Source organism: Manacus candei, unplaced genomic scaffold (genome assembly GCF_025592945.1).
Source record: "Manacus candei isolate 608988 ecotype Guabito, Panama unplaced genomic scaffold, ASM2559294v1 h1tg000015l, whole genome shotgun sequence".
NCBI lineage: Eukaryota > Metazoa > Chordata > Aves > Passeriformes > Pipridae > Manacus > Manacus candei.
In genome coordinates this window covers 11,307,792-11,321,408 of record NW_026138063.1, presented here as the reverse complement: position 1 = coordinate 11,321,408, position 13,617 = coordinate 11,307,792, and the positions used below count along the sequence as shown (strand labels likewise).

The 13,617-nt window shown below is 46.9% G+C and overlaps 1 protein-coding gene and 1 long non-coding RNA gene across 4 annotated transcripts in view; one reads left to right on the top strand and one right to left on the bottom strand.

Moving 5' to 3' along the window:
- The window catches only part of TP63 (tumor protein p63), a 107,796-nt gene extending 97,851 nt beyond the window's left edge, over positions 1-9,945 (bottom strand). The window contains exons 1-3 of one of the 3 annotated variants that reach the window (XM_051782158.1): positions 9,554-9,945; positions 7,814-8,034; positions 5,557-6,217 (exon numbers count right to left, since the gene is read on the bottom strand). In XM_051782158.1, coding sequence (XP_051638118.1) covers positions 5,557-5,618 — 62 coding nt within the window. In that variant the 5' untranslated portion in view covers positions 5,619-6,217; positions 7,814-8,034; positions 9,554-9,945. The remainder of the gene's footprint in view (positions 1-5,556; positions 6,218-7,813; positions 8,035-9,553) is intronic. The other 2 variants (XM_051782157.1, XM_051782162.1) reach the window with 2 other exon arrangements.
- Positions 9,733-13,406, top strand: LOC127468716 (uncharacterized). Its single transcript, XR_007903660.1, has 4 exons — positions 9,733-9,815; positions 10,596-10,685; positions 11,273-11,462; positions 13,300-13,406. It is a non-coding gene; the product is annotated as an uncharacterized LOC127468716 (long non-coding RNA).
- Positions 13,407-13,617: the final 211 nt, after the last annotated feature.

The following is a 13,617-nucleotide window of genomic DNA, read 5'->3' as shown; positions in this document are numbered from 1 at the left end:
AAAGGACCACATGAAAGAATTCACATATTCTCCTTACAATCCTTTGAGATCTGAGAAAACACAGAAAATGGTTGATTTGGTTCCACTTTAATCCTTTAAGCAGCTTTAAAAGTATCTCCAAGCAGATTTTTTTTTTTTTTTTTTGAGAAGCCTATACTGTTTTGAAGAGGAAAAAGTGCTGTCCTTGACACTGACTGTGGAGGGGTTGCAACATCCTCAGCTCAATGAAGTCTCTGTGACATAGAGCAGGGACAGACTGGAGGAGGGCAGCAGGGATCAGCAGACTGCAGGGGCTCTGCCAGGAAGAACGAACTGAAGAGGGTTTAATGTGCATCTCTTGAGCACCGTTTTGCAAAGATTCTATCTTCTAGACCCATCTTCTGATGAGATTGCAGGGCAAGAACAGGACAGTGACCTAAGAACAGATCTCAAGGAAGAAATAAATACCCTCCCCTCCTCACCACCAACAGTGCCCCTCCCTGGCAAGGTGCTGAAGGCAGCTATGCCCGTGTTGGCAGCATGTCCACTGCAGAGGAGTCTGCAAAGCTCTCCTGCCAAGGAGGCCACCCTATGAGAGTTGTTTTGGCACATGGCATGCTGTCCCCTCGTGTGCATCTGGCTCCAGCTGGTGTCCTTCCCCCACGGAATTTCTACCAGGGGTGGCAGCACAGCCATGAAGGTGACACCACCTCACAGGAGAGCTCTCCAAGGCCGATAGCAAAAGGACCTCCCCAGCTCCCCTCCACCTTTCCTTCCTGCACGGAGCCAATTCTGCTCCTCCAGAAGGCACCAGCTGCTCTGAGCACACCACAAGCTGCTCAGAAAAATTTCTGGCCCCTCTCTGAGTCTTTGGAAAGTACCTGCTCTATCACTGGCTGTTTCTGCAAATAGATCTATACCAAGTCATGTGTCTTTTCTTACTTGACTTCAAGTCCTTCTGCCAACACAGCAAATTTGGTCTCCCATCTCAAAGGTGAAGGCAGCAGAGATTTGTCCACCCTGTCAGAGCAGCAGTTCAGTTATCCCTCAGCAAAGCATAGCATGAGGAAAGAGAAAAAGCATGCAAGCTGCCCAAATGCAAGGATTCTGCAGAGCCTGCAGGTGGGATGACATGATCCTGTAGAATATGACCCTATGACAACTGAAGCAAATCTTTGTCACAATACTAACACCCAAGAGAAAGGAGAGCTGCTGGATTCACAACCATGAAGGGACACAGTACACTGCTGCCTGCAGCCAGGAGGGGTAGCCAGCCCCAAAGAGGAGAAGCCTGATGTTTCATTAGTGCTTATTAGCAAAGATGAGCATTGAGTACAGTGAGCTTTCACCTTTGTGCTGCATTGCAAGCATTAACCTTGGAGAGACTCCTATCTGATAAATGCAGTCCGTTTACCAGCCCTGTTTGATACGTGTGGGAACCAATGAAGGAAGGTGAAGTGACACATGCAGTGCTCCTGATGAAAGATCTCTTTGAACCCAGGAGTTCTGGCTGGCTGGAACCAGACCCTGCTCACCAAAATCTGTCTGGATACAGCACCCAATATGTGATGCTTCCATGGCCCATCCCTCCCCTCCTTTCCATGCCCCAACTAATTTCTGACAGTTTCCCTCATTCTCTTCTAAAAATAGATTTTTTTTCTACATACTTGGTTGGAGGGGGGGCAGGGAGAAGTTGTGTGATTTTTTAGTTTTGGCAACCCACCCAAAACCCAGGACCATGTCTGAAAAATCAGCTTTTGAGCATAGATGCTGCAGAGACCAGAGGATTCAGAGTTTTCCTCTGTTATTAGTGAGAATTGGGAGGCTGGACCATATCACACTGAGCTGAGAAAACAAAACCAGAAATGAAAGAAGAGGGAGCAGCTTGTGTAAGAGGCCTTTCATCCAAAAGGGAGGAGTGAGCCACAGTGAACACCTTCAACACACTAAGGATGCCAGATCCTGAGGCCACCAATTAGCCTGGTCATAGGGAGAGGGGGGAAGCAGAGCAGGCAGGACCATAGTCCAGTGCACCAGCAGGTGCATTCCCAACAGCCCCAAAAGAAGAGACCTCCTGGTTTAAACACAGCCTAATGACCACTATTTCCAAGAACACAAGTAACTTATCTGTAAACATCACTCCCCCAACCAGGTATTAGCTGGAAGAAAAAGAGCTTTGGAGAGAGATACTAATTACATAGCTCTCAACAGCTGGACTTTGATCATAATTACAGTGCCTTCTTCATCTTACATTAGTGGCTTTCAGCTGCAGCTAGGTGGGCACTTCTTGGAAGGTGGAAATCCCGCCTGTTTCAGATAGTCAGCTCTTTTTATGACTCAGAGCTGACCTGGGTTTTCTGCAGCACAGGATGAGCTCCCACGGTACCATCCAAGCAAGTAACTCAGGGGGGTCAGTGACTTAGCACTTCAATGCAGATGCTTCTTTCATTACAGCAGCACTTTCCAAGTCCCAGGAGCCAGAGCACTGAGTGGGCTATATTCCTGATTTCAAGCATTTCCTTTTATAAGGGAAGCAGACTGAGAAAGATTTTGAGGTTTTTGCTGAATTTAAGCATCTCTTAGCTCATTCCGTTTAAGAAGATGAGCACACTCAGGATATACCTTTCCAACCTACCTCACTTCAGACAGTCACATGCTACATTTGCACCCTTCACTTCTGCCCCAGGATGTACATCCCCATCAGCACCCAGTGTCCCTCTGCCCCTCTCTCAGCTGGGCTGCAGCTCCAGCACTGAACTCCAGCACCCACAGCAAGAGTGGGGTTGTGAAGGAGGAGGCTTCTGCTCTGTGGCCCAGCTGAGTTCTCTATGCTTTTTTTGTGATGCTTTGCTTTGATACCCACATTTACAAAGAAATTAATAGCCCAAGTGAGGGAGCTGGGCTGTTGAGACAGAAGCTGGAGTGGCCTAAACAATCACAGATAGCACAGATTCGGGCCACCCAGCTATTTTTCCTCATCTGTGGCACTGAATTATTGTGTTGTTTGGATATGCCATTTCTCAGTGGCCTGTGAAATGATAGGCATTAAGCATATGAGCATCATAATGGCACATTAGCTAACGCTGCTCGGTGTGATCTGTGTTCACCTCTTGAGAGAGGAAATCTTTTATCTGTGTCCCACATTGCCTGCCTGCCAGACACCCCCAAACTGAAGAGATTAATAGATGAAGCAACAGCAGAGGGTAAATTCGAAGCCAGAAATCTTTGAGCTAACTGGGATTTATAACTGCTTCCCCCTCCACACCGAACTACAGGGTGACACTCTCCCCGCAATTTGACAGGTTCCACACACTTTTCACTATTGGGTTTTTTTGCCAGCGTGCCTCAGCTCAACGTTATCTGTTTGCTGGTTAGATAATTACTAGATGTAATTTTGAAGTTGCAGAGAAGCACACTGGTATTAGCTAAATAAAGCACTTTGACCACATCAAAGCAGAAGTGTTTCAAACTCTGTAAAATAAATGCAGTTATGAAACTATTGAATTTTGTTAAAGCAGTCAGAGAAATGTCACCCAGCACATCATGAATAAGCAAGCAATGGAGCTTAAAGCTGAAGACTGTTTATGTCTTCAAACTGAGGAAAGTATCTCTGGGACCAGCTTTCAGCTGATTTTGACCTGTGGCAGAGCACAGTCACTTATAATTGGACAAATGCCACTCTTGGCTCATGTAAACAGACATGCATAACAGCTGAGACATGTTGTTACTCTAAGCTATATCTTGAACAGGTTTTATGACTGAGGGGTGTCACAAACTCTATCTGTCCCGAGGCTTCCCACACTGCACTGTTCTCTTAAAAACTCATCATGCTGCTAAGGCATGTGGCGAGGAGCAGTAGAAAGGCCTGACTTGCTGAACGAGGCAGATTTGAAGGGGTGAAAGACCCATTAAAAAAATTCTACAGAATACAGTCAAGGGATTTTTTTTTCCCCCCTTTAATTCCTGTTCCACCTGAATGTTTTTGCCTGAGCTGCAGCACCAATTTTCTGAACCTGTTAGATGGGATGTGACTGTCAGGAGGGGCTGGTACTTTGCATTGCATCTTCATGCTTTCTAATTTAATTTTTTCCCCCTTTTTTCTTTTTCTTCATTTTCTGTTTTGGAATTTGCCTGGCTGTGGTTTCCAGCCAAGGAAATTTATTAATCTGCTAAAGATTCCGCTGCTGCCAGCCTGAATCCACCTTCCCGGATGGGCACCGCTTTTGTACTGCTCTTCTCCTGTCTGCAGGCACATCCCCATCGGGATCAGCAGGGCTGAGTGGATTTGCAGGAGATCAGAGCGTGGCTGCATGTGCCTGGCCAGCCCTGGGGCTCATGTTGTGGAAGGTCTCGCCAGGGAATCCAATACCCCGCCGGCTTCGTTCCATCTTCCTCTGCCACGGCAGCACGGCCAAGGACCGTGCGCTATTTCCCAGCTCCGCTCCTTCCCCTCTGCTGGCCCCCAAACGCGTCCCCTCCTCGCTGCCAGGTCTCCACACTCCTCCCCGGGACCTTCGCGCAGCGGTGGCACCAGGCACCCAGCGGATTAAGCGGGGGATAAAAGCCCCCACAAACCTTGTAACAAGTCACAATAGTGGGGGAAAAAAATAAAGATCACAAAGCTGCCTGCGATGCCAAGGGCTGGGTGATGGTGGCCAAGCCCTTTCTTCAACAGAGAGCTAATCGTGAGTAGCCTTCCCCAGCACCCTGCAGAGGATGCAGAGTTAATAGTTAACTCTTCCAGGGATTGAATGTCTTCATGAGACACCAGCCAGGGCTTTTACAAAACACAGACAGAAACTAGTCTTAAAACAGCTCAACAAGTGACTGCGCTCAGAGGATTTCACCTCTCCGAACTTTATGACTGGAAAAATACCATCTACATGTCATTTACATGCTTAAATATAGTATCTTCTGCTGGGGGAAACAAACAAACCGACAATGTGATACTGTGACACCTCGTGCGGACATGCTCTTTTATCTGCTGGAAAGTTATAAAACTCCGCGTAACAACAAAGCTAAAATAAGAGTGGTTGGCAGGCTCTGAGGCTGGCTGTTAGACAGAAGGAAAAAATATTCCTGGAAAATTACTTGCTCTTAGAAGGCAGTTTTTTATTTCTCTGAATATTTTAAATTTTTTATTTATCCTTTAAATACCAAAATCTCAGAGCTTGATAGTTAAGCTCATATTATCTCCAGGAGTTTTTTCATTTAAAGAAACAAATAAACACACTATAGAAAGCTAAAGCAATTCCTGTACTACCCAGAGCACAGAGTAACCTTCTGCTCCAAAACACAGGGGAAGATACTATCAGCCTTCATGTTATTTATCATATTTTTTTCCCCTCTAATGCCAAAGAGGAAAAGGGGATATCTTAAACGGATGCCTATAATTAAACAGTAACCTGCTAGAAAGCCAAAAATAATAATAAGCTCCATTGAGCATGAAGAGAGCGGCACATTTTTTCCGCATGCAGCCCAGCTGCCACCGGACGATAGCAGAAAAGTTAACAATTACACAAGACACTCCGATCAAACCTGCGATAGGAGAGAGTTACGTCACGCTCAGAGACTCACCGCTGGATGCAGGGATCAGGGTAGTACTGCAAGGTGGTGAAAGGTGCTGGTTCGAAATTCATTTCCTTTTGAGCCCCTCTTTGGGGACAAACCAAAATAAAATAAATAAATAGTTATAAAGCCAGCAGGCTAAAAGCAATAAGGTCAAGTGGTACACGAGGTACAACTTTAGAGATTTATTTTACACTTGCGAATGGGTGGGATCTCCTGGGGACTTGGCCAATGGGATTCATCAAGTGACATGAGCATCACCACCACTCCCTCCTCGCCAGCTGGGCATCTTCTACACGGATATTTTCCCCTCCTCTCAACATCCTTAATAAACTTTGGTGTGCGCTGGCCACACTTGTTGTTGGGAGCTCATCTGGGGCTTCTCTGAACTTCTGATCTCACCGGTCATTGGTTGCCTTCCCGCCTGACTTCACAGTTTAATTTTGGCAGCCCTTGCAATTTTTCAAACTGCTGTGGCTGCTGGTCATCCTCGTCTCCAGATGGCCGGAGTTTCCTCTGCTGGGTGCAGCGCCCGTGCTGAATTTCATCTTGCTTTAAAAGCTCTCCTTGTCAACTCTGTGGCTAGTACCTGCATATAGTTGCCTGGGGAATTTTTCAGACTCTCTTACACCACAGTTCAAACAGCCTGTTGTAGTCACAGTTTCAAAAGCTGAATGACAAAATATGGGGAAATTCCTCAATTAAAATTAACTCTGAACTTTTGCTCTTCTCCCTCCCCTTCCTGCTCTCCTCCCCTCAAGAAAACTATCAGACATAATTGTTAATGTTTCCCTCTATAGATTTCTACCATTTTTTTCTGAAAAAGTTGAGATGACATAGAAATCTGTCATTGCTCTGGTGTTCTGTAAATAGTATATACATTTCCATAATTAAAATAACCACAATATTTTCTTGAGGAGAAAATAAAAGAAAGTAGAAATCACATCTTTTTCAGCCACTAAAGCCTAAAGAAATGAGAGCAAAGTGAAGTCCACCAAAACAAAGTACCAAAGAGGAAAAGCAGATCTGATTTTCCTGAAGGAACATGAAAGCAAGAAGGGATAGCTTTAATTCTCTCCCCACTACCTCCTTTTCTTTTTTTTCTCTGTCCTTTGAGTCATACAGAAAATCATTCAGAAAAGCAACCTGTTTTGTCCCCTGTTTTTTGCCCCACCGTGATTTATCCAAATAGTACAGGCTGTAAACCTATCCTGGTTTTGTGGGTTTGGAGAATGAATGAAATATGAATCAGGAGCTAAATTAAAATGGATTCCAGTAGGAAAAAAATAGCATCCACATATCTGTGCACCAGTGGGATTGCATCTTGAAGCAGACCTATACGTTTGTGTACATGAAGAGAAGGGTAAGGGGCTGCCCTATAACTCACCTATATTTTGTGCCAATGTCAGCACAAATGCCAGCCTCCCAAGCAAAAACCAGGAACCCTCTGAGACAGCAGCGATGGCCTCTTATTTTTTTCCCTCTGTGTTTTCCTTGTAGGAAATTTTTGTTCGAAGAATGTCACGTGGAAACATTTTCTTTGCTGCCTGTGCCAGGATGGCAGGGGAGCTATTTCAGTCTTGACATTCTCCACCCACACTCAGCCTGATAGTTCCTAACATCTGTGAATTGTGAATCCTGTAAACTTGCAGGGCTGATCCCCGGCCAAGCCTAAGCAGCTTTCGCTAAGTGGCATTCGCCAAGGAAGAGAGGCTGGAAGTGAAGGATGTGTTTATTAACTGAAGTTAATAAACCCTCACAGCTGGAAACTGACTCCTCTGCCTTGCCTGTGGAAGATCAGTAATATGAAACACCTTCCCTCTCTTAGGCTGAACCCCAGAATAAACACCAAATCTTGTAGCCTGTGTCATTGGGGAAGAAGTGTGGGAATCTCCAAACCAGAACCTACAAGGAAGGGGAGAGGAGGAATCACACCAGGGCTTGCACACACACAAAACAGCCCAGGGAGCATGGCTACAGAGGGCTGCATCCCCTTCCACTGCTGAAACCAGTGCTGTGCTGACCCCTGAGCAGCTGCCTCTCCTGATGCAGCAAATACTCCAGGGAATGGGCAAGGAGGGCCAGACAAACTCATGGTCCACACTCCTAGCCTGGCTCTGGTCTAGGCTTTAAGCATGCACCCTTAACCAAAGATATGGCAGGCAAATCCTCTCCATGCACAAACCATTTTATCAAGAGCTTGAGTTCATGTTCTCTTGCGTCAGGACTTGGTTTCAATAGGCACCCGTGGATATGGATAACCAACCTGTTGGGAGGAGCATCAATCAGCAGGCTGGGCTCTGGATACACTGCTGAGACCCCATACTTGCTCCTGGAGAAACACCAGAACCTTTTTGGATTTCTTCTACCATGCCTGTGGTGGGATTAGCTGTTACATCTCCAAGCTTGGTTTCATGGAAAGGTGGTCATGCATTGTGTGCTCTTCCAACAGCCTGGAAAAGTTTGTCTTTTCTGACAGATTTCAGCCTAAAAGACAAAAGAAGTGCTATGAGATAGATGCTGTTCTTGTGAAATCCTGCTCTACCTACTTCTCCACAGGAGCTGGAGAAGAGTCTTCTCCAGCATGGCCTGAGTGCCAGGGTCAACACACTGGGAGCAGGGAAAGGCTCGACCATTCCCACTTGGAGATAGACCCACTTCTGGTTTTGGCCAGTCTTCTCACCTGGCACATGCCCAGATCACACATGCCAAGAGCTTTGTGAAGTACAACTGGCAGCTCCTGAAATTGATGCTGCTGGGCTGGCCTCTGTGTCCAAGGGTGAAGTTGGCCTCTGGTTTTACACTACCTTAGCTCTGCACAGCAGAGTACCCCTTGGTACCCCAGACAGTAAATATAGGTCTGTTACAGCCCAAACTATCAATCCTGTGATTCTTGGTTTTAATGCTGAACACGTCTAGCAGCACCACAGTCAAAAAGAGGTAGTTAGCCTCCATCTAGCAATTCACACCGAAAGAATAACTTTTCAAAAAAAAAAAAAACACTTTATTTTTAAAAGCAGCACCACATAATTTTGATGAGAAATAGTTGCTTGGAGCAGGGCTCTCTTCTCACTCACAAGGCACTGACAAGAGCGGTTTACAGCAAGGACATTTCCATAAAAACTTCTAAAGGGGCCACCAACTGCCCAAGACCTGTACCAGTCCTCGTGCCTGGGACTGGGCACGTGCAAATTCCTCATAGATTGGTTTGTTTTGGCAGTGCACACAGCACCTGGCTGCTTTTCCCAGAGAACTGGACATTTTCAGCCTCCCACAGAGATCTGGATGTGTTCTGAGGTAGCTCAGAAGGTCTATCTTTGGCTTATTCCAACTGGAAAATAGAACCATGGAAACCCACTGGCAGCAGTGCACAAAAGCCCCCTGCAAAAGCCAGCAAGTCTTCCGATTTCTCTTTTCCAATCCAAACTTCCTTCCTCCCTCCTGCTCACAGCCAACATTTAGCTGTGGGTTGATTGACCATGAATTTAGGCAGAGATATTCACCCCTGCAGTTAGGTTGCACCCAGCTCCTCTCAGCTGCAAGGCGCTCCTTTGCATAGCGCAGTCCACAGTGGGAACACAAGCCACAGGGTGTGTGTGTGTTTGTGTGTGAGCTGACAATACCCCATGCATAGCTGGAAGGCTCTCAGTGGTATTTGGCCAACTTCATTTGCATTGCCTTAAAGAAAATCTACAGGAAGATGGAGGCCAAAATGTTCAAGAGCTGGAGATTTCAGAGAGGGTTTGAGTGGCTACATGAGGACTAGAAAATTTCTTAATTTAGGAAAAAATTCTTTAAGAAGAAATTCTTTAAGAAGAAATTCTTTACTGTGAGGGTGGTGAGGCACTGGAACAGGTTGCCCAGAGAAGCTGTGGACACCCCAGCCCTGGAAGTGTTCAAGGCCAGGCTGGATGGAGCTCTGAACAACCTGGTCTAGTGGAAGGTATCCCTGCCCACAGCAGAGTGGTTGGAACTAGATGATCTTTAAGGTCACTTCCACCCAAACCTTTCTATGATCAAAGCAGCCTGGGAGTGTAGGCAAGGGGGAGTTTCTTGCAGTAGCAGACCTCAAAGGTAGTCAGCTGGCAAGGGGACTGCTTGTGACATCCTCAGTGTTCACTGCCCTTCCATGGAGGCTTCCGTGCTGGTAGTGAGTGTGATGCTGATCTCACAGCTACAGGCACGTGTCCTGCAGAAGCAGGGCGGAAGCCAGGGTGTCAGGGATCTGTCTGGACAGTGGATTTACAGCCAAGCCCCTAGTGCTTGTGGTGAGCAGGCAGCACAGGGCTATGCGGAGGAAGCATGTGTGTAGGTGGGCAGGAATGCGGGGCATCGCTCCGCCGCTGCTGCTTCCACGTCTGGGAGAGAAAAACAGACAGGGAAACAGCTGTGGACTACTCTCCCATTACCCCTCCATGCACCCTCTCTCTGGCTTCCATTTGAGCTGTCACTGAAATGACCACGAGATTATCTTTTAGCAGAGGCAAACATTTATATCCTTGGGAGGAGACTGCTGGGGATTTCTAATGGTCTCCCCACCACCACCCAGGTCAGTGCCAGGATGCCTTTGTGCAGCTTCCCTCCTGAAAAGGGAGAAAGGGAGAGGCATAGTTTCTTGACATCTCTGTGGCTCCAGTACTGGTCTATGGGTCCAAGGACCTTTGAACAACTTGGAGCCAAGGAAGACAGAGAGATGCCAACTTTCCTCTGAGCCACCTTTTCAACTGCTGGTTTCAGGATTTGCCTGAAATCAGCCCCACCCTTTACATCAGGGGATGAAACATTTCATTCACAGCTCGGGGTTTCCAGGGGAGCGGTTGTGGTTGTTTTAATTTTTTTTTTAAGTTAAAATGAATTTCTTTTAAGAGCAAGAAGTCTGTGGGATATTTGGGGATTTTTTGTTAGAAAAAGTTGAAGAGAAGGAAATAATTCCTTCCTACCAGCAATAAAATGTTTTTAGCTTCGCTGTCCAAGGGAACAGAAACACACGTCAGTGTACCTTTTGAGCACACTTTCCAATTTCAACTAAATATTATGGATGTTTAAAGGTCTCAAAGGAATTAAGGTTTTAGGAGTTTCATAAACAGAAGCAAGCAGAGGAAAGACAATTCTTCAGTAACTCCAGTGAAGGGAAAGAGGTAACAGGAGTATGACCCTCACAGGTTTTGGAGAATCTACACGAATGCTCGATGGTGGGAAAAGCTTCCTTAAGAATTCAGATTTTGCCTCCAGCCAATCTCTGATCTTACTGCTCCAGGAGTGTCAGATTTCTGGCTTTTGGCTCATACAAGCCTTCCCCCTGCCTTCTATACTGAGAGACAAGGGACAGGGAGAACAGCAAACTTAAAAAATAAATTAATATATAAAAATACCACAATTTTACACACAATCCTGCCCATCCACCCAGCATCTTTTGTCCCTAGTGCAAACAAAAAGCAGTAAAAAAGGGTACTCATTCCCCAGCCCCTCCATGCTGGCACTGACCTGCCTGTGGAGCATAGACCTGCTGGTGGGGGCCTGAGGGGCTGAGCCCAGGCAGCAGCTCCAGGACAACACTGTGCAACATCTGTGATCAAGGTCATGCTTGGTCACTGATGGCCAAGTCTGGGCCCAGGACTGGTGACAACTCAGTGAACAAGCAGTCCAGCAAAACCCTATAGGCACATCTAAAGAGAAGATGACAAAGGTGTGTTAATGTACTGCTCTCCATATCCTTCTCCTCAAGCTAATTCTGAGCATCTCAGTGCTAACAACTGTGGACTTTAAAATACACACCGGCTTCAAACTGCCATCTGCATCTGAGTACCACACACCTGGGGCTCTGCACAACCCTCATGCTGGTCATCAACTTTTTATGTGGAGTTAGGAGGAAACAAAGGAGGTAGCACTGTTCCAGCCCTGCCCAACAGCACAAGGTGAACTGCTGTCAGAGCTGTCTGGTTGCCTTTGGTGTCTCCTCTGTCAGAGCATAATCCACTCACAGTAAAGGACAGTATAGTTTGGGGATTTCCTCTGCAGGGATAAGGAATGGTTTCATGAGACACAAACCACTTCTTGAGTATTTGTCCCCAGAATCTTGTCTCAGCAGGAACTCAGATGATGGGGACTGTAGGACTGACTACCTCACAACAGACAAGTTGAAGTCTTCCATGTTCTCACCCCTCACCATCACCTACTTTGTATTCTTTGTCAGGACATGCTGTAGTTCTGTGCTTGAGAAACCCTGAAACTATTAATACTTTCAAGTCACCCAGAAAAGCTACAACAGGAGTTTCCCACTGCTTCCCTTTCTACTCCAACCTCACAGCTTACAGCAAAACACTTTTTACTCTTCTCCAGTTCTCCCACATGTTTATGGAGACTTCCAGCTCCCACAGGACACTTAGTGGCATCCCTTGTTTTCTCCAGGCTTTCCCATCTTCCAGGTCCCAGGGCAGAGACTGGTGCTAGGATGAAGCCCAGAGCACCCATCTCAGCAGGTTAATTGGGTTGTGCTCTGGGCTTCCCATAGTGCCAACTCTGTGTTTCTGTGGGATCACTCCAAGACAAAAAGCCTGCCTGAGGTTGCCTTCCCTTCTAATTCTCCAGCCTCTTTATCTCACTGACCCCCCACCAAGATCCTCAGAGTTATAGTTTTCTACATCACAGTCTGATGGTAAAGCCTCAGTACAGCTATGGATGTCCTCTCTTCTGGAGACATTCCCACCACTGAGGGCCACGCTGGGTCTTTTTTCTCCAGAAATGGGGAGCAGTGGGAGGTGTTGCCCCTTGTTTTCACCTGGTGGGAAGGAGATGATAAAAGAGCAGACTTGAAGCTGAACATGCATTTTAGAAGCTGCAGTCTCCATTTCCTCATGATTGAGAAGTCATAAAAAAAAATTAACTGTAAGGGTAATACCATCATCAAAGAGCAGATGTGAACACTGGAGAGGTTTCTTTTCACTGTTACTAAAAAACAGGGCTCTTCTGTGCGTTAAGAGGGAGCAAAAGGAACCAGGTCTGAGAGGCCAAAACTGGAATTTTGCTCCATCTCCCTGGACAAGCCTGATGGTTATTCATGCACATGTGAAGAAGGTAAAACACAGAGAGCAGTGATTATAGTGATAAACCAGAAACAAAGCCAAAAGGAGACTCTCTCCCAGCAATGCCCTGACCCCAAGAGAGCTTGCCCTATCCTCAAGAGCTGGCAGGACACTGTGCAACTCCCACAGGAAACTCTCGCCACCTGAGGTGGGGAGGGAGTGACAGACCTGTGGGGCAGAGGGAAATTCCCTCCCTGATGCCAGTGCAGCTGCATCACCGTCTCCAGGCGTTCCCGAGACATAGAGGGGCCACAGCCTGGGCTAAAGTGGGGCTGGAAGCCTGAGCACTCCAGGACAGGTGGCAACACCCTGCTGTGGGGTCAGGATTGCATATCAAAGGGTTGTCAGGAGCTGTGTAGGTGGAAGGCTTGGCCTTCTCGTACAGCTGCCACACAACATGTCTGGCATTCTGGTGAGAACCTTGTCGCAAATACACACAGTATCATCACACCCAGTGGGGTCAAGCCCAGGTTGGGGACAGAAACCTCAGTGACCACATCCCTGTGGGTGAAAGCCTTCCCCAGCTCTGCTGTGCAGTGTGGTGGGTGGCAGAGGAGGGCAGGACCAGGAGCTCTCTGCAATTTCTCTTCAGTTTTTAGCACAGGCTCTCGCTCATCGTCTCACCACAGTCCCATCCCAGAGTTTTCCCACGCTCTGCTCTTATCTCCAGGTGTTCACATCAGAAGCCATAGAGATTGGTGCATGGACTTCAAGGATATCAGCTTCTGAAGTGCTGGTGACAGGCAGCAGCACCAGCCCAGCAGCAAATGAAAGAAGAGGTTTGCTCTACGTGAAGCAAGGCAAAAGCTTTTCTGAATCAAGTTGTCTGTAGAGAGATTCATTCAGAGACAAAGTTCCTTGCAAGGATGGCATATCCTGTCAGCCTCAATGGAAGACGCAGAAAATGCAGTAGACTGAGATTATTGCTGTGTCACTCATCTTTCACTCCCTCTAACTTTTCCTTGTGAGTCAGAGCTGAGTTGCATGT